General features: G+C 34.3%; 2 protein-coding genes across 5 annotated transcripts in view; both read left to right on the top strand.

Annotated features, from left to right (window-relative positions):
* Neto (Neuropilin and tolloid-like) overlaps positions 1-21,332 on the top strand; it is an 803,231-nt gene that overhangs the window by 236,388 nt on the left and 545,511 nt on the right. The window lies entirely within an intron of this gene.
* Positions 15-1,689, top strand: LOC141480788 (uncharacterized). The gene is made up of 2 exons (XM_074171243.1): positions 15-127; positions 184-1,689. Exon 2 carries the CDS (start codon positions 304-306, stop codon positions 1,000-1,002), a length of 699 nt encoding a protein of 232 aa, XP_074027344.1. The 5' UTR covers positions 15-127; positions 184-303; the 3' UTR covers positions 1,003-1,689.

Below are 21,332 nucleotides of genomic sequence, written 5' to 3'. Positions count from 1 at the left end.
TTTACAATATTAACACGAAACGAAGTGTGATAATAGTCAGTCAGATATAAGGAATGAAGGAGATGGTCAAAATGAAACGGAAGTTTCAAATTTCACTAATAAGGTGCCTGAACTTAACGGTTTAGTGGTAAAATTTATTTACCAGTTCATAATCCAAAAGTTGTATATGTTATATTTTTTCAGACCAACACTGCTCAGGAAAATCTAAACGATGAAGAAGGTATAGAAGAGCAAATTACTGGAGAATTGAGAAGAAATGGAAGAAGACCAGTGGGAGTGGAAAAAATCAATAGAGACAAAAATATGCATCCTATGAGTGCTATTTGTGGGGGTAAATGCAGAAAGCTGTGTAAAAGTCTCACAGAAGAATATCGTCATGATATCTGGGACAAGTACTGGAATTTAGACTACACAAGTAGACGCAAGTGGTTGAGCAAACATTTAACATTAGTAAAACGAAGTAGCACTCCAGCCGAACATCCAAGATCTGAATCAAGGCATTTTACTCTACCACTTGCATATTATACTGAAATAGCAGTATGCAGACTGACCTTCCTAAATACTTTAGGATATTCTAGTGATTCAGTTATAACCGAATTAGTTCACGCAATGAAAGCGAGCCCATGCGGAGATCAAGTGAAAGAGCGTAGAAGAGGAATCCACAGACCGGAAGTTGATCGAGATGTAAAAAGAAACCACATTAAATCGTTTAAGCCTTGCGGGAGTCATTATAGAAGGAAGAACGCTTCTGATGTGAGATATTTACCCAGGGACCTCACAATTGAAATCATGTACCATGATTTTGTATTAAAACATCCGAATATATGTAAAGTTGAGGTTTATAGGCAGGTTATGAAAAAAATGAATATTTCTTTTCGTCAACCCAAGTCGGATGCCTGTGAAGAGTGTTCATCTCTAAGAATCATTTTGGAAAACGAAGATAGTGAAAACATCCAAAATAAATTCGATGTACACCGTGTCAAAGCTGCAAAAGCAAATTGAGAATATAAAAAGAACTCAGATGAAACTACAGATGCATGTTCAACAAGTAAACGGGTTTACTCTATGGATTTACAAAAAGTGATTATTTTACCCATAATGCCTCAAATCAAAACTGCATTTTTCACAAGTCGACTGGTGGTTTTCAATCAAACGTTTGCCACTCCAGGCAAAAATCACTTCAATAAAAGTTACTGTGTGCTATGGCACTAAGCCTTAGGAGGACGCTGAGCTGAAGCGCTTGTTGATGCTATGTTCAAAGTTATTGAGAAGGATTTTGTATTTTGAGCTAATAATTGTACTGCTCAGAATAAGAACTGGGTTCTGTACACCTCGCTTGTGACTGAAGTGAATCGTGTAACTGGTCCGAATAAAATTGTGATTCGATATCTCACCAAAGGTCATACCCATATGAGCGCAGACGGCATCCACGGTAATACAGAACCGAAACTCTTACGGAAGAGGAACATATATGATTTCCAGGAATTGGTAGAAGCCGTCGTATCATCCAGAACAAAATTAGAAGTTCTACAATTGAATGAGTTTCACATGTGGCCAAATAAAAAAGAAGTTCAAGAAAGCAAGATGATCCATTGAAGACTTTTCTTCTGAATGAATTAGTTGAAGTCTGTTCCACAGAAGGAAGCTAGTGTATGCAATATAAAACAGATTTTTCAGATGAATATAAGATGTTGGTACCACTAATGCCCACTAGCAGAAGGGTGTTTTGGGAAACAATGCCAGAATCCGAAGCTTCTATGGACTTGGTCAGTGCTGAACAAGAAGTCGCAGATATAGATTCTGACATTTGAATATGCGGATTACAATTGATTTAATTTTTGATATTTGTTCCGTTAAAACAATTATTAAAGTTTGAGTTATTCTTGTAAGTTTGTAAAATTTTTTTTAGTTTATTTTTGAAATAAAGAATCAAAATAATATTTTACAAGTTTCTGTTTTGTTTATGATATGTTTGATGTTGCGAGAAGTCAAACATCTAAAGCTAATTTTCTTACTTCAAAACAAAGTCATTTACTGTGCTCCATTTACAGATAATTTTCTTATTTCAAAACAAAGCAAAGGCAGTTACTGTGTTTTGATAAATTATTATCTCAATCATTTTTGAAAACTCATGCAAAACCTATATTTTAGCTGCCGAACTATTGATTTGATTGACTAATATCTTGAAATCGTCATGAAAACAATGCTCATGTTCATTCTCAAACACCATTAAAATTTTAGAACAAGATCTTCATTTATTTTCTGTGGCTCAAAACTCATTATAAAAGTCGATTTTTCTCCATTGTAATGTTGATGTAGTTACTGTGTTTTGCAATGGAACAGCCGCACTCGTTCCAAAGATATGTTCTCAGTTCCAGTTGTGTAACATGTTTAGTTTGTTGGTGGTAGTATAATAGTTCTGCGTGTTCTGTGATTTTCTGCTTTCGAAAAAAACGTATCAAAGAATTTGCATTGAACTTTGTGTGAAAAATTCAACAAAAAGCCAAAAAAACTTATAGTATTGACAGGGGCATACAGTGATTGTACTCTGAGTCAGAAAAATGTTTACAAGTGGTACAAACTTTCCAATGAAGGACGAAAAGATGTGAAAGACGACTATCGCCCTGGACGTCCCAGCACATCAACAACCGATGAAAATGTTGAAAAAATAAAAAACACTGTTATGGAGAATCATCGAATCATTATTAGAGAAGTTTCTGGGGATGTTGGCGTATCGGTTAACTCAAGCACAAAGCGTTTGAAAGCGAAGTTCGTTCCAAAATTGCTGGAAGAGACCAAGATATTCAAGACAAAAAAAAAAGATTTGCCTACTATTTTTTTCGATTACTGTGGCGTTGTGCATCAAGAATTCTGATATTGTGATAAAGAAATTCATGGGTTTTGCATCCCAATAATAGACCTGCTCACTTGTCTTTTTTGCCCAAAAGCAACATCGTTATCATGCATCAGCCACCGTATTCACCAGATTTGGTCCCAAAGATTGAAGTGACCCATGAATGAACGGCATTTTGCGACGATTGGGAAAATAGAAACCGACTCGCTGAGTGCAAGGACAGTCCTAAAAGTGCATATCAGGACTGCTTCGAGGATTGTAAAAAACATCAACACAAGTGTATTATATCTGAGGGGGGCTCCTCTAAAGGGAACAAAATACAAATTGATGAATGAATGGATACTTTTTGAGAAAAATGAAAATTCCCTTTATTTTTTCGAACAACCACATATTCATTCGCTTTGGAATTCATTGCTTGTTTTGCAAAACTACTTTGGGAAGATATTATTCAAATTTCAATTCCAATCTATCTTCCTAAGTATTTTCATTCATTCGTAAACGATCACCTATCCTCTGCCAATTCTTCTTATCTTTTGATCTTCAACATATGCAGTTATTCAGAAATTCAATCAACTTTCTGATTTAGAGGGTCTTCAAGATTATAATAGTGGCTTCCTTGAAAAAACTTGTCTGCTCAAACATCGGTTAATACTTTTATGTATATTGTTTTTCATTGAACTTTATTCTTTTATGAACGGACTGACCCATTACTTGATGAAAATTGATAACAAAACGCTTCTAGAACTGAAAATGTTTGTAAAAATTGTCCAACTATCATCATGGATACAATTCGTGATGCACTGTTTGGAACCTCTGGTGTAATAATGGAGTTTTTTCCCAACACTAAACCGTTATTTCAACATCTCGACACGTGTTTCGATCACCAAGTGATCATCTTCTAGAAAAAGGTCAAACTCAATCTTGATTTTTCTTTTGACGATGATCACTTGGTGATCGAAACACGTGTTGAGGTGTTAAAATAATGGTTTGATGTTGAGTTAAAATTCCAGTAATATTCGTCATGGATACAATATTCGTTCGTTTCAAAACTGATTGTTTGTTTTGAAACGCTGATTTTTAATGAATAATTTCCGATGATATATTCATTTGGAGGCACCTTTTGTGTCTCCCTTTGAAAAATCAGCTGTATAAAAATCGTTATATACTTTTATGAATCCTTTTGAATCCTTTTGAACTTTGATATGTATTATTTCATTCAGGAATTGATTGATTGTGTCTTTTATATGAGTTATTCATAAATCATTCACAATGTTTTTATTTGGAGTTTTACCTATCATGCAGTTTCTTTTATTTTTGAGAGTATCGACTATCCTCTTCCACTTCTCTTTATCTCTCCTTCATAAATCGATAAGATCCAGTGAATCCAGTGAGTCTGTATTTCCCCTGTGTTTCGTATCCTAAATATGTTGACGCAGACAGCGGTTCTCGAGGGAATGAAAACGTTAAAAACAAAAGTTAGGCACGCCGAATTGCTCTTTCGCCTTTTATGTTGTGTTGCTGGCCACTACAAACGAGTGAATACTGATTGAATTTTATAGAAGTTCGCGGACAACCTACGGGCATGATCCCATTTTCAGCGGCTAATCCTGTCCTCAGAATATGCAGAAACTTTTTTCATTGAAAATCCAAGGTGCTACGTTGCTATGTAGGTAATATGGGAAAGTTTGTTTTTAAACATACACGAAACGGACAATTTGGCATCATTTCGAGCAAAAGAATAATATCATGATCATGTGTGAAAAAAGTACCTACTTACTATATAATGATGTTCATTATTCAATCAACCGCGCCATCTTTCAATCTGGTGAAAAATCAACAAATCTCAGTGTGAGTTTTTCTAATTAGTTGAATTGACTGGAGTATCAATTCATTAAAAAAATTATATAAATTGAGTAACAATGGAAAATGATTAGAATCACTATACATACATACATACATATATATATATATATATATATATATATATATATATATATATATATATATATATATATATATATATATATATATATAAATAAGCGCCATTCTGATCATTCACATATTGATATCAATTTAAGAGCCACCGGTAGACAGCTGTTTCAGCCCATTGCGACAACTGCGGTAGCAGAAATTTGGAAAGCTAACCTGAAATGCTATCGGTTGATTAGTCAAACCACCAACACTGACATAAAAACTTGGCAAGTTGACTTGGGTGTCACACCAATAGGTGGTTCCACATATGTTTCGCTGGCGTTCACGCAGCTATTTTTGTCAAGTACTTTCTTGGTTTTTTTCATTTTGTCTTCAATCGATGACCGCCTGCCCGGTACTGACGATGCCCAATAGGCTGAAACAGCTGTCTACCGGTGGCTCTTGAATTGAAATCAATACGGGAATGATCAAAAAGTACTTATCTATTTATTTTTTGATTTTCATAGAATTATTTTCCAGCAGCTTGAGTGCATTAACCTTTCTAGATTTTTATATATATATATATATATATATATATATATATATATATATATATATATATATATATAAACAATACACACTTTCTACAAATATTAGAAATGTATTCAAGTTAGGATGTTCCTACTCTCAAAAAATATATACTGAATAACATACTAAAATAACAACTCTGTGAATTCATCAGCACTAATTAATAAATAATAAATATATCATTTCATTGAAGAAGGAAAAATGTATCACATGAAGAAATGGGCCAGATATAGGTTTCTCACTTTAAAAAATGAACCCACAAATGAGGTATTTTAAATTAGTGGTATGATGGGTCCTACAATGAATTTCACTTACTTAAAGATATCCAAACTTTCTTTACCAAAAGAGTTTTCCTGATATTTGTTCAACAATGCATCAGCAACTTTTTATGATTTGGAGAACAATTTGCATTCCCTTATTGAAAAGTACTCATCACGTTTTCAGTTTCTTGGCGCACCTGCCTGTACCAGATACCACTTCGTTTCCTTTTGGGCATATTGATACTATCTTGAAAAAGAGTGATGAAAATTATGAAAACAAATGATACTAAACAATGTGTCATTCACTTACTTTTCTTTACTGAATATGCACAACTGAAATCATTCTAGTTTGAACATGTACTTAGTCAAACCAACAAATCCCACACACCAACTCTCCTCGGGCCCAAAATGACGTATAGTAGGTTGATCACGATGACTTTACTATCGATCCTATTGTTTTCTACTTACTTTTCTCAAAGACTGAATATGCAACTTTACCATTTGCCATGTCAACCGCCATGTTAAATCAAATGTCGATTTGGGACAGCCGGTTTCACAAAGCTTCGACGACTGTCGCGCGCTACACTTCAATTGACCAATGAGAAACGTTTACTCCAATACTTCAATACTTCCCCATTTCCCTGTTGCCAGGATTTGTTGCTTTGTAATTGAATGATTTCAAATACAGAAAGACAAATAGGATAAGAATAAACCGATTTATTGATGCAATTGGTTCATTTATTGGCCAATCGAAGTTTTTTGTCGTTTCCAACAATTGCAGTGGGAGCAATTCATCAGAATCTCCGCGTTCAGTTCAAAAACTGGTTAAAATATACCGTGGGGATATATTCTAAGGATATACCACCATATGGTATATTCAATCGACAATATTCTCAGAATATTCACGGGAGAATAATCAATTTAGAGACATTTTATGCACATTCTTTCAGGAATAATCCTGCCATATTCATTCAATCGTCGATGGTCATCGTCGTTTATGTCAGGCTGGAGCCTTGCTCCCTTACCCTTTGGGCTGATTTCCGTCAGAGGGACGAATGGGTCATGACTGATTTGTGATGGAGGCATGAAAGTCCTCAGACATCCATACCGCCCTTCGCGGTGTACCCCTACCTGGCTGGGGTGAGATGGATGAAGATATTATTCATCTGTTAACGAAGGACATAGGGGCCTCATTCGACAGAGTGTCGGGGCCTTCTATATCGAGAGGGGTCGTATACAGTGTAATCTATAGCTTCCCTGATTGACGGATTGTCGTGAGTTTCAGCGCAATCTAAAACTCGCCGATTCCTTGACGGGATGGACTGCTGAAAGGAAGGCAGCTTCAAATCTCTGCGGATTGCTTCGCATATTCTATGAATATTCTAAAGGCATGTATACATTCCAAGGATATTTGGAATACATACGTTCATTTTATGACATAGAGGGAATATTCCATGAATATCTGGTGCTGTGTGGGTAATGACCTCCATCTAGTTCCATACAATAATACAGTCTACTTTCGAAAGCGTTCCTTACATTATTGAAGATGTCCGGAGTCAGAAATCGGCATTCCCATACAATTCTCTGTCGCAAGTTTTCTAGATTTGTAGAATTTATCAAATCAGTATTGAGTCACAGATTATTATTCAGTCATCCTTGTTCACTGTGTTCCAACATGATTCATTCTACTGAAGGAAGGATGGAAATTGTTGCAACCTATCATCGAAATAATGCAAGAATTAATAATACATTTATAAAACATGAAGTATCCCATCCTGTCAGAAATGACAGAGTTGAAGTTGCAGTTTTAGGACATGTACAAATAAATAATCGACAATCTATCAGACAAGTAGCAAGAGCGTCTGGTGTATCAGCTACTAGTGATTTTCGGATTTTGGAAGCCAACAAATTCCATTCTTTCAGAATAAGGCTAGCTTAGGAATTAAACAAAGATGATCCTGATCGTCGACTTCAGTTTTTTGAGGTGTTCAGCGAGAACTTGACCAATAACCCAAACCTATTATACAATACATGTTTTTCAGATGAAAGTTCTTTCATGTTGAATGGAGAAGTGAATAGACATAATTATCGTTACTGCAGCGATGAGGATAATCATTCTTGGTAAATATATTGTTGGAATATTCTTCATCGAAGGTAATCTCAATGAAGACACATACTCAAATCTATTCAAGACTATGTAGATCCTATCATCACACAAATTTTTGAAAATGATGACATTCCCAGATTTTGATGTTCGGATGAGACAGTTTTTGGACTAAAGTTTTCCAATACGTCGGATCGGCAGAAGGGGTCCAGTGGAGTGACCAGCTAGATCACCTGTTTTCACACCGATGGACTTTTTTCTGTGGGGACACCTGAAGTCGAAAGTGTACTCTATTGAGCCTACAAATCTAGAAGACCTGCGACAGAGAATTGTTCGGGACTGCCGATTGCTGACTCCGGACATCTTGAATAATGTACGGAACGCTTTCGAGAGAAGACTATTTCATTGTATAAAACTAGTTGGAGGTCATTTTGAACAATTTATCCGTTGATTTTGTTATCATTGATATTATTTGTTGTTTATTTGCCTCATTGAAATGATCGACAGCGAATTTTCTGTGTAATCTTATATAAAACGTACAAAATTCAATTTCTCACTAACGAATGAATCAACTTAGAAAAAAATCACAGAGCTGATAGAGGGACAAAAGAACTCCCAAATGATGTATACCTCGACCCCCCATGCCATTGAAAAAAACTGGGGTCTAATTGCTGACCGCAGGGGGGTGAAATTCTGGGTTAGAAATAAAAATTGACGTGTTCTTTGAAATTTCCGATTACACGTGTGTTTCTGACTTATAGAAGGGGTCAAGTTTTTATTGAATCGCCCTGTATGTACTTTAAGTATGAGAATTTTTTTTTTCTTTGTTGAGAAGTTTTTACGGAAGCGGTGATTCGGATAACTACTTCGTTCTTTAAGGCACATTACAGAAGAAACCTGGCAAGTTGAGCCAAGAGAATAAAGAAAAATGGAACTTTATCGACCAGCATACGAACGAAGTGTCTAGCCAGACGGTAATGGTTTATTTTTAATTTGTGTGGAAATAGGAAACACCATAAATTCTTTGTCGTGGATGCAAGCCAAATATTTGCTGAATATTTTGTATTCAGTACATACTTTTAAAAATATACATAAACAGGTCAACAGATCAGTTGGCTATGATAACCTTGAATTCAAGTGGGCTGAAGGAATAGTAATGCTTTCAATGGCCACATAAAATGATTTCATTGATCGTAAAAGTCATTTGGTTGTCTATGAAACGAACTGTGCTTATGCCAATTCATTATTTTCATGTTTCCAATGAGCACTTCTTTCCATTTTCTTTGTGATTCATGATATACTTGAGAATATAAATTGGATACAATCCTGTATGACAAACAGAGAAATGATTATAATCTGCAATAGATCGACATCAGAGTCAAAGACGGTAAAACTTGGAATGCCACAGGGCTCTGTTCTAGGACCTCGTCTTTTTCTTCTCTATGTCATGGATCTTCCTCAACCTATGGAGGGAGGCTACTTCACAATGTTGCTGATGATTCAACGATGAATATAGCGGGCAATAATGCTGAGAAACTCATCATCAAATCTGAACACATTACTTATCAGTTCAGTACCTGGTGCCAAAGAAATATACTTATTCTAAATACTTCAAAATCGATAATGTGTTGACTTTCACTCCTGAAGAAATATTTTCCAATTGGTCGACGCTCTAGCGCACTTCTGAAGAAGTGAAATTTTTAGGGACCTACCTAGACGCCAATCTGAATTTGGATAGGCAGGTGGACTATATATTATGTGTTTAGCTGAATAGAGCATATTATGCCATAAAACAGCTGAAATCCTGTTTGGATGAAACTGGCTTACTCAGCATATATTATGCCATGGCCTACCCTCACATAACTTTGAATATTATGGCTCTAGCACAGAAACGCATCATAAGGCTAATATATATTCAATATGGATTTTCGGGATAGCTGCCAGCCCGTTTTTAATACAAAAAAAATATTGACAGCACCCTCCATCTTCATTCTCAAATGTATTTCATTTGTTAGGCAAAACCATAAATTATATGATAAGACTGCTTCAGAACACAGTCATAATACAAGAAATGGTGATCTTCAAAAAATCCCACAGCATTTCATGACAGGCTATAAAAGATCCCCGCAGTATAATGCGTCAATAAGCTGCCAAATGTAGTTAAAATATCACAAGTGACAAAGTATTTCATGATTGTGTTAAAACTATGCTTTTAGAAAGATGCTATTTCAGTTACTAAGATTTTTTAATTGACAATCTCACAATCAATCAAATGCACAGTTGACGTATTTTATTTAGATTGAATTGTGTGAATGGTGTAAAATTTTCACTTAATTTGTATGCATATATGCTTACTTGTATATGCGTGTATATGTGTATATATATAGATGTAAATCTGTGCTCAATCAAAATCTTTCTTGACTTGTACAAAACACATGACAGAAACATTTGACACCAAGGTGGACAAAACTTCTGAAACATCCCAATACAATACTTGATACTTTTGATCTGAGATATATGATTGTTGGATACAAAGGAAACATTCAATTAAATGAAGACACAGATAGTGACACACTAGTTGTTGATACTGATGGCGGGTAATAAAAATGTTGAAAGGGATGTGAAATATCATTTGACAACGTCGTCAAAAAGGGATCATTCGAAAAAAGCTTTCATTAATCGCAACGACCTTCTTCCAAAACATTTTTGGTATAGGAAAACAGCTATTGCCACCCATCGTTGATACATCCTGTAAGTATATTTTACTCACGTGATATTTTATTGTATGACTTTCCCTTTCTCTTCAATTGACAACAAGTGTTCTTTCAATCATTGAATGACAACGGTATTTTTTGCAAAGCATATAATCCATTACTCAAATCATCTAAAAGAACAATTCGTTCAGGCCAGTCTCAACACCCTACACAGTAGGTTAATGAACTGACACCTATCAGAAAACAACTACTTCCCTGGCTAATACCACGAAGGGCATTGGATTATATCCGACAGGTGTCAGTGCAGGATTCTTCACTGAAGTTATTCCTGCATATGCTGTTGGCGAATTCGCCAACATTTATATTTATAGCCAGTCTTCAAGTATGCCCACTGACTATACGTGAATAATCCATTACTCTGAAATTCAGCTTCAATTCAATTCCTGATCAAATTGGAAATCTAGAAAGTTTTCAGATCATTACGACTGGCACTCTACTTAAGAAATACATCTCAGTAGTAGATAGTGAATCACACTCCATTCAATTTTATGTGAAATTTTTCAGATCTCATTTGACAAATTCATTTATCCGAAGAGAGTGTCAATAAGTAAGTACATTCTTCCTTTTTCCACCATTCATCAGGGAATATAAAGCCTTGCACCTGAAATTCGGAAACTTATTCTCTGGATTATGAATATGATATTTCATCCTTCGGTACAGGATGTATTAGGAGATGTATCTTTCAGGAAATGGGAACAATGGTCTCAGTTCGTCTTACTGTTTCACGAATAATCATTTTTCAGCCGAAGTAATCAGAATCCCTGTGAATGGTTTGGTATATATTGAACATTCGTTGATGTAAATTATGAACTCATTAAAAAAACTAGTACGAACAGATATTTTTGTTTGTTTGAAAGTGGTGAATTTTATTGGTTCGGATTTCCATTGTCTACTATGATTTAGGATCTATGAAAGAACAGAAAATATTAAGAAAAATGAGATATGAAACTTTCTATGTTTTTTATCACTTTTATCTTCAATTAACGTTACTGCAGTTTCGTTCTATGAAGACACTTTCAAATTATTACAATAAAGTTTATTGTTATTGTTTACAATGAAGTTTATTGTAATTGTTTGAAAATGCCTTTATAGGAAGAAACTGCAGTAACGTTAGTTACAAATCTCCGGCTATCTCCGGCCAATTAGCATCTTATGTGCGCTCTCAAAAGTTTTTGAAAAAATATTGTTTATCTAAATGACTTCCATATATTACCGGAGTGTCAATCAGGGTTCAGCCCTGACCACAGTTGTACATCTGACCTCCGGAAAGTTGTGTATGGTGTGCACAGATCTATTGATAATAACAAACTCTGTCTTCTGATATTATTGGACTATTCTGAGGCGTTCGATCGCATACACCATGATCTCCTCTTTGCTATTTTGGGCTACCTAGAGTTTTCAATACATGCTGTAGCCTACTAAAAAGTTACCTTCGCAATCGTTTCCGAAGAGTTGTATATAATAACGGAAAATCTGATTTAATACAAATTAAAAATGGTGTTCCTCAAGGTTCAATATTAGTCCCTCTCTTGTTCGTTTTATACTCATCTCAATTCCATAGGTCACTGCGATTCGCAACCATGCATTGTTATGCCTACGATACTCAGCTGTACATGGAATTCGACGATAATTCAATTATCGAGGCTCTATGGCAAATCAATACCCATCTCGATATGTTATTATCTTTGTCAACTGAATATTGCCTATCTGTTAATGCATCTGAATCTAATGTCATGTTCTTTGGCAGAACAGCGGCGAGAAATCGTTGTTCTGGCCTCATGAATATTGTAATGGATGGAACAGAACTTCCCTTGAGGGGAGTTACAAAAAACTTGGGCCTATACCTTGACAACAGTTATCGTTTCGAAACAAACATTTTGCAAATTCTGAAAATTATATATTCCAACAAAGCATTTCTGAATAAAAAAAAAGTAAAATTATACTTTGCGATGCTTTAGTTCTTTCACATGTCAACTACGCAGACGTGGTGCCCGGGAATTTTGAAGGGTGACAGTTTTAGAATCCAAAAGCTACAGAATGAATGCATCAGGCTCATCATGGGTGTGAGGAAACGAGAACTCATTTCCCATCTGTTCAGGGATGTGGGTTAGTTAAATATGGAATCCAGACGAACATTTCATTCTGCAACATTTTTTTTCAAAAACTCTTCAAAACAAAAAAATACCTTCTATTTTTTCGAAAACATGTCCTTTAGAACTGACGTACACTATCTTAACTTGAGATTCAGGATATATTTAACAATACCAAAACATAAAACTTCTCTGTTTCGCGGATCTTTTACTTACCATGTTGCCTAGTCATATAATGGGATACCCATTGAATACAAACCTCTGCCATTAAAAAGCTTCAAACGAAAGATAAAAAAATATTTTCTTACAATAAATAGATCCAACTAATCAAATTATGGCGAAATCAATCAACCGTTTCCTAAGCTCAACAAAATATATATGTATATTTGATAGCATACTGTTTTTTTTTGTTTCTCTCTCTTTTTTTTGTGATCTTACTGTTGAATGAAAGAGCAATCTCTGCGATGATTTATCATACGCAGATATTGAATCCTGCCATTTGATTATTATCATTAAATGAAAGTGGTACGAAAAAATAGAAAATTTCATTAATGATTTTTCATGATTATCTCTTACCACGAGTAACGGCTACATCCATCAATTTAAATAAAAGTAGAATGAATAGCTGACATATCGATTATGTTGAATAAGCTGTTTAAAAAATCTGTTTTTCCGTTAATCGTCTCCATACGAACGACAACTCTCAGAAGTTGTGCGAGCTAAGGACTAACGAGGTCTTACCTTTTGACGTGTGATTCCTACCACGGTAATGAAACGATAATACGATGAAACGAATAGAATAATCAAAATACAAAATGAAAATTACTACAGAGTAAAAAGAAAGAAAAAAATAAAAAAATGAAAATCAAGAAAATGAATTGAAAGACTAAGAAAGATTTGAAACAAAGTTACTTCACGATTTTTCGATTGTTAATGTTGTTACGTTTTTTCCCGTGGGTTGACCAACAATTGACCACACTGAATAATCAAACTGAACTTAATTTCACTTCGAATACAACAAACACTTCAACTAAAACTTCAACTATTATTTGAATGTCTATCGCATTACATGATCACTTCGCGTACCACACTGTAACTTCTACTTGACTCTGTCGATATGCTCAAGGCTAGCGTTTACATATCGTGATCGAAGGCAGTAGAAATTTCCCGAAGTTCTATCGAAATCGGTAGCATTATTCTTGCCTACTTCTGGATCGGCACGGAACATCGTATATTCGCGTGCTCTCAACTACGTCACGATTGATTTATAGTTACCAGTGGCGAATAGCGTTATTTTCTTTAGGGCATGATTTACAACACTCTCCTCTTCCCTGAGGTTGTTCGTCCCAAACAACATTCTAAGAGGAGACGTCACGACCCATGTAAGGACTCAGCCTCTCTATATGCATAACTTTAGGCTTGCTTCTGGGTGACAATTGGATTCTCTACACCAAATCGTATCATTTCGGTTACCACGTAAGGTCCTTGCCATGGTCTCTGCAACTTGGGACACAAACCTTTCTGACGTTGGTTTCGTTTGGTAGAGCCACACTGCATCGCGCTCTTTAAAGCTCACTGCTAACGACTTTTTGTCATATCTTATCTTCTTTCTGTCGCTGGAAAGCTGTAATTTGGTCCTGGCAAATTCGTGTACAATTTCCAGTCTCTCATTCAGGTCATTCATATACTCTGAAAGAGGTACCTTTCGAAAGGACTGCCTCACAATACATCTATTGGAAGCTTCAGTTCCCTACCAGTTAACAATACAGATGGTATTCAACCTGCCGCGTCATGTTGGGAACCCAGTCTCTTTGGTTTTCGAAGACAAACATCGAAAAAAAGTTATTGATGCTGGGATTATTCGACGATTTCTTCGGATTGTGGATAAAGAGCAGTTATTTTTGTCTTCTTTATTCCCATACCACACCTTCCCTGGACAAGGGACCCTTACAGGTTGCTACCCTCCGGGTGAGAGGGAACCCGAAGCGGCGGAAGGTAGAGGAGCTTACCTCCCTATCAGAGCTAGAGTCTCTGCCCGCTACACCATCACGTATGGTTGAAAGTTCTCTTTCTGGTAGCTGAGTATCCTTGTCCCCCTGGCGTTGGAAAATTTGCATTCGGATATCAGGCATGGTCTTCTTGAGAGGCTATCTACTTTGAGTAGATCGTACGGCGGAAAGCTGAATCTGTTGCAGGAGAAATGCATAAATTTTGTCTTATCAAAAGTGATAGTAATTTATAATCAAGCCAGACTTTTACCATGCGAAAATCTGGCTGAGCCTCAATTTTGTATCGGCAGTATCGTCCGCGAATCCAATGATTTTACCTATACATATTCATCTCTCGGAGGACTAGTCTAGTCATCACCCAAAGACGATTGTGGATACTAACAACCTGTTATCTGTCTGGTAAAATCTCACCTTTTGGTTCATTTTTATTTTTTATTCTACTGAAGTGATAACTCCTTATGGGAGGGTAAACTGATTTGTAACGTATATCAGCATGTCTGGCTTCCAGATCAAAATCAATTAGTTGAGTCCTCGTATTCAGCAAAGTTTTTTTGGCAAATATCTGCTCACTTACCATTAAGTTGACCAAGTATTCTCTGATGAGAATTTTCCTTTCAGAAATATTTGTATAATGACAGTAAGCATCAACTATATTCGAAACAACTTTTATAAGCAATAAATCCTCCTCCACTCTGACGGAGAGTTATCACCTACTTTTTTCAGCGCTATAAATCATCTGTTTCTCTCAAAGAGAAATGGAAACGGGGCCAATCAGTTACATTGTGATCTCCTTTTTTTCCAGGAAGTAGCAACCTACTGATGAGAATTGAAACAAAGAAGTAATCATTGTTCATCATCGTCTATCTTCTTTGTGTAAGGGATTATAATCGATGAAAATGAATTCGGAGAAATAATAAGAAATTTTATTATTGAATGATGGAATCCAGAGAAAAATTATATTCTTGTGAAGACAATCGAGATGAGGGGAACAAATACCCAAGATTGAAGTTATGCTTGCGTTGAAAGTAGGGAATGGGAAATAAAAACCGGTTTGCCGTATTGCGCAGGAGAATTATTAACCCTCGAATGGCGAGATCGCCTTCTCGAATAGCTTGTCGCATAATCTTCCCTTTTGTTTTACTTTCGTCACTGATCCATGATTTAATGATGGCGATGAATAATTTGGTGTTGGATCGGGTGCCGTGCTTGGTGATGGACTGAATGGCAATAAATTTATTTAATTGCTTCTTGCTGATCTGAAAGTTTTAGATTGATGGTATTTTCGGAACTGAACAGAAGTGGTTGTTTGTGATCGAGAAAAACAATGAAACATAAAATGAGCGGGTTCAAATAATACATTCAATTGGCTAGTAAAAATACCTTTTTTGTACAACTGTCATTTAATGTGACATTTCAATGGTTGTCAAGAGTATTAAAAGTAGCGTGTTATAAAGTAGCGTGTAAAAAATATTTACAACACTGGTATTGAAAGTATTTTTTACATGATTTTTTTCGGCCAAATAACAATAAACAGAACATAACTATTCAATTTTCAAATGAGTTTTATCGTGAACAATAGATATAGATACAATTAAATTCTGTTACAAATGTATTATACAGGGTGTAACTGAATAAGTGTAAAACATTTAAGAAGGTGATTCCTCATCGAAAAAAAGATAGGATCTTTCATATAAAGAAATTTCATTGGAGCATCAATAAATTACTTGCTAAGTGTCTTTTTGGTAGTACAAAACGCCAGGTTAATTTCAATATTGCGACTTTTTCAATGCTTGTGAAAAAAATTGTTATACAAATTTTATGTACCTACTTTAAGGGGCTGTATCTTAACAAGGGATGCTCCAATGAAGTTTCTTCATATGAAAGACCCTACCTTTTTTTCAATGAGGAATCACCTCTTTAAATGTTTTACACTTATTCAGTTACACCCTGTATACAATAAACACCGGCAAGAACTATGAAGGTGACTTTAAATTAAACAATACTGTTTATTGGTAACCAGGTGATTTGGTGTCACCTGATACGGCCACTTCACAGCAAGTGCGATAACATGAAAATAGTCAACTGAAAAGAGATGTCAAAATGAGTTTCTGAAGGAATATTAAATTTATCTATTTCATTATGAAAACAGGACTGTTGTACACAAAACTTTGTATAATATTTGTGTTAAAAGTAAGTTCAACTTTGTTTATGAAATTGCTTAACTCGCCACGCTCCTTTCGAAAAATTTTTCACTCACAAAATAAAATTTACTTTTAACACTCATATCATAAATAGCTATTATGTATTGTGTACCTGGTAAATTTTCGTTATGTGGACACCCGGCGATTTTGAAAAAATTTTTGACTGTACTTACGTATTTTGATGCGTAGATTACGAATCCGAAAGAAAAAAGCGGCGCTCTCCCTTATTTAAAAAGTTACGGCCTTTCAAAGTTCAGAAAAGGGCAACTTTTCAGTCTTCTTTTTCACTAAATAAACTATTTAAAAACACAAGCATTTATTCACTAGGTCACCTTTACACCTTATTCCTCCTTCTTTAACACTTTTCACTTCAATAATCAACATTTTTCTTATAAAAATGTTAAAAAATGTACGAAGCTGCTTTTTGGTTACATATCACTGTATTTTACGTTTTTAAGGTTAATGATATGGTTGGTACGACTGATGCAGTCCATATTCCTGAAGTAATTCAAATGTTTTTTACCTTCATTCTTTAGATCGTAAATTGGTTTTTGGTGGTGTATTACGAATTTGAAATAGTAGGCGACGGCAAATACCAACCGCTTTTTTCTGAAATGTCACTAGTAACTAACCTAAAAATAGAATAATGTCACCAGGAGAAGCATTCGTTTTTAAATTAAGTTTTTTATAAGAAAAATGTTGATTATTGAAGTGAAAAGTGTTAAAGAAGGAGGAATAAGGTGTAAAGGTGACCTAGTGAATAAATGCTTGTGTTTTTAAATAGTTTATTTAGTGAAAAAAAAGGCTGAAAAGTTGCCTTTTCCTGAACTTTGAAGGGCCGTAACTTTTTAAATAAGGGAGAGCGCCGCTTTTTTCTTTCGGATTCGTAATCTACGCATCAAAATAAGTAAGTACAGTGCAAAATTTTTTCAAAATCGCTGGGTGTCCATATAACGAAAATTTACCATTTATATAACTGTTCACCTACTGATTATTACAAAACACAAAAATTTAATGATGGAAAATAACTTCGAGAGGAGATGAAGGCATAGTTGAACGAATCTCATGTTTTAGTAATCGGAAATTTTCCACTTGAGTCTTCATTGTAACTGATACCAACAAGTAAGTAACAGACTTTTTCGTTTGGGTACGTAACAGTTTAATGGAATTTAATAGATAATTGATGGATCTGATATGGCTCTTCATCATTCAAGGAGATTCCACTCATACATAAAGCAACATAACCTTCTTCTCAACATAAACTGAAAGAATCTCACAAATCTGTTTGAAGTTTTTCCAATCTCACTTTTCAAAATTATAATTTGAATTCCATATAACGCTCTTGAAATCCAACATACTGTAAACGAATGCATAGTGAACTGATTTTATTGTTGCTCCATTATTGAAATCTTCATCATGACGGAAAAAATCCTACACTACACAAGTTTATGAGATAATCAATATGGTAATTGTAGCTCATTTTATAATCAACTCTAATGATTACTTTAGTGTCGAGAGTGTACGGAAAAATTCCGTGAAATAAAATACAATCACATTTGTTCATATTGAATTTCAACTTGTTACGGTTGCATTATTCAAAAAAAATTTTCATGTTTTCACATTAGTTTTGGAAAAGGCTAATAGGCAAGTTGTGATTAACCTTGTCAAAAATTACACTAAAGTCAGTATTTTCACGAATTGGTGTGATGGATTCAATAACTACTCCTATTTCGTGAATTTCGTGAAGAATATATATATATATATATATATATATATATATATATATATATATATATATATATATATATATATAATATATATATATATATATATATATACAAATATGAAAGTTATTGAGTGTTTTGATATAGAAACATAAGTTAATATCGGACATACCACTCATGAAAGGGCCAAGAGCCCGAAACACGTGTCTATGGTTTGCCACTTTCATGAGTGCTATGTCCGATATTAACTTATGTTTCTATATATATATATATATATATATATATATATATATATATATATATATATATATATAAAATCTAGAAAGGTTAATGCAATCGAGCTGCGTAAACGCAAGCGAAACATAAGTGGAACCACCTATTGGTGTGACACTGACGATGCCCAATAGGCATCAGGCATATATATATATATATATATATATATATATATATATATATATATATATATATATATATATATATATATATATAAAAAATATATATATATATATATATAAATATATATATATATATATATATATATATATATATATATATATATATATATATATATATATATATATATATATATATATATATGGAACCAACAAATAATGGGGCTAAGCAGCAAATGAAAGAGTCCTCTTTAAAGTTTGTCCAAGCTTTCGGAAATTTAATAAATTGTTTCCATCATCAGGGATGCTACAATTTGAGGGTGTAAGTTGTATTAATATATAATTATGAATGGTTGGACTTACAACTTTTTGAGGATGTTTCATACGATGGTTATGTAAAATATTGGACACAACATGATGGATGAACATTGATACAATACATTTATAAAACTGGTTAAAAGATGTCTAATATTGGATAAAATATTTGTGAAAAACGTTACAGTTTAAAATTAATTTGAAGGAAGAATAATGTCACATGTCGAAATTTCACAAAACATTAATTTGGAGGGATTGACAGATAGTTGACATGACATATGTCAGTGGTTCTAGTGATAAAAACTGTTACCAACTTTGACTTGTAAAGAATTATTTTTGGAAATTTCTACCTGTGCAGCTTTTATTAAAGTGAATGTAAGATAATAACATTTGGATTGAAGTATAAAGTACATTATTCTATTAATGCTAGATTGGGTGAATTCATTGAAACATTGTTATATGGATTTTTATCTAACGTCAAAAGATAGGAATATATCTCACTAAGATGATTAATATCTGTTTTTTTGTTGATGCAATTTTTATTTTCAGCAATGAAGGCCATTTCAAGAAAGGACCTTTTCATTAAATGTGTTTCACTAGCTAAGACCTTAGTGGCATCAAAATTCATATGGTGGTCAAACTTATTGACATGTTCAGCTAGAGCACATCTTTCAGGATGGTGTCTACAATCGCTTTTGTTAGAAGTTATTCTGGAACTTAAAGTTCTTGACGTTTGACCAACATAGATTTTGTTGCAAGATTGACATGGAATACTATATATTACATTTACTCGAGAAGTAATGAGGGGTTTATCTTTAACTCTGGTGTGTAAAGTTCTAATCGTGAGAACTGCTTTGGTGGCTATTTTGATATTGGGCAATTCATTGAAAATTCTAGAGAGTTTGGGGGTGATCTCCTTAATGAAGGGTAAAGTACTATAAAAGACTGGGGTTGGAGCAATATTAATTCCATTGTATTCAATTATATTTGGATTTGGTGGTAAGGTTATGTTAATGTCTGATATGGATGAGGAATTAAACAAAATATTTTTTAATATTCTCAAAGGATATGAATTATCCAGAAAAAGTTTAAGCAAAATATCAAGATTTTTTTTGTGAAATTGGATGTCAGAGATTTTCAACACTCTATTTTTCATTTCTTTCACTAGATTCACTTTCATCGAGTATTTGTGATATGACCAGTAGTTGATATATCTTCCTGAACTACAAGGTTTTCTGTACCAATCTATCACAATATTATTATTGGTAGTTCTTATGAACCTTGTGTCAAGAAATGGCACGGAGTGGTCAGTGTCTTCTGCTTCCATAGTAAATTGAATGTAGGGATCATAGCTGTTAAGTGTGTCAAGAATCTCTTCAGTACAGTCCATTGGTAATGCAACAATGATATCATCAACGTATTTTTTCAAAAAGTGAGGTTTAAAAGATAAGACAGGTAATACTGTGTCTAATAGGTCATCCATAACGTATGCAGCTAGGATTGGTGAAATTGAAGCACCCATTGGTGTTCCAAACGTTTGTTTATAGATTTTGTTATCGAATGAAAAATAAGTATTGTCAAATAGAAATTGAATAAGGTTAATGAAATTGTCTTCTGAGAGAGTACAATGCAATTTAATATTGTTCCATTGTTTGTGGATTGCTCTTATGCACGCATCCTCATATACATTGCTGAATAGGGATACCACGTCCAAACTGGCTAGAATGTAATTAGGTGGTAATATGGTGTTGTTAAATTTATTTGTTACTTCGAAAGAATCTTTTATGTAGTATTCATTGTCAATGTCATATGCCTTCGTCAAGATATTGATTAACAATGCAGCAATTTTTTCGGTAGGAGATCCTATCGAGGCTACAATTGGTCTTACTGAAAGTGTCGGTTTATGTACCTTGGGTAGAGCATAGAACTTTGGGGAAATACCGCTGTAGCTAGTCAGCTTCTTTCTCATCATTTCATCAATTTGATTTGATTCTCTTAGTTTTTTTATCAAGGAATTGGCTTTCGTTTTAATGGAATTGGTAGGATCTTTATTCAATTGTTTATAAGCAGAGTTGTTGTTGATAATGTCATTAGACAATTGAATGTATTG

Source organism: Leptinotarsa decemlineata, unplaced genomic scaffold (assembly GCF_025532065.1).
Source record: "Leptinotarsa decemlineata unplaced genomic scaffold, Ldec_3_MD MMD2_tig00000010_RagTag_RagTag, whole genome shotgun sequence".
Lineage (NCBI taxonomy): Eukaryota > Metazoa > Arthropoda > Insecta > Coleoptera > Chrysomelidae > Leptinotarsa > Leptinotarsa decemlineata.
This window is presented reverse-complemented; position numbering and strand designations above follow the sequence as displayed.

Coding starts and splice junctions, on each gene's coding strand:
- LOC141480788 (XM_074171243.1), top strand. CDS start 304: ATGCATCCTATGAGTGCTATTTGTGGGGGTAAATGCAGAAAGCTGTGT.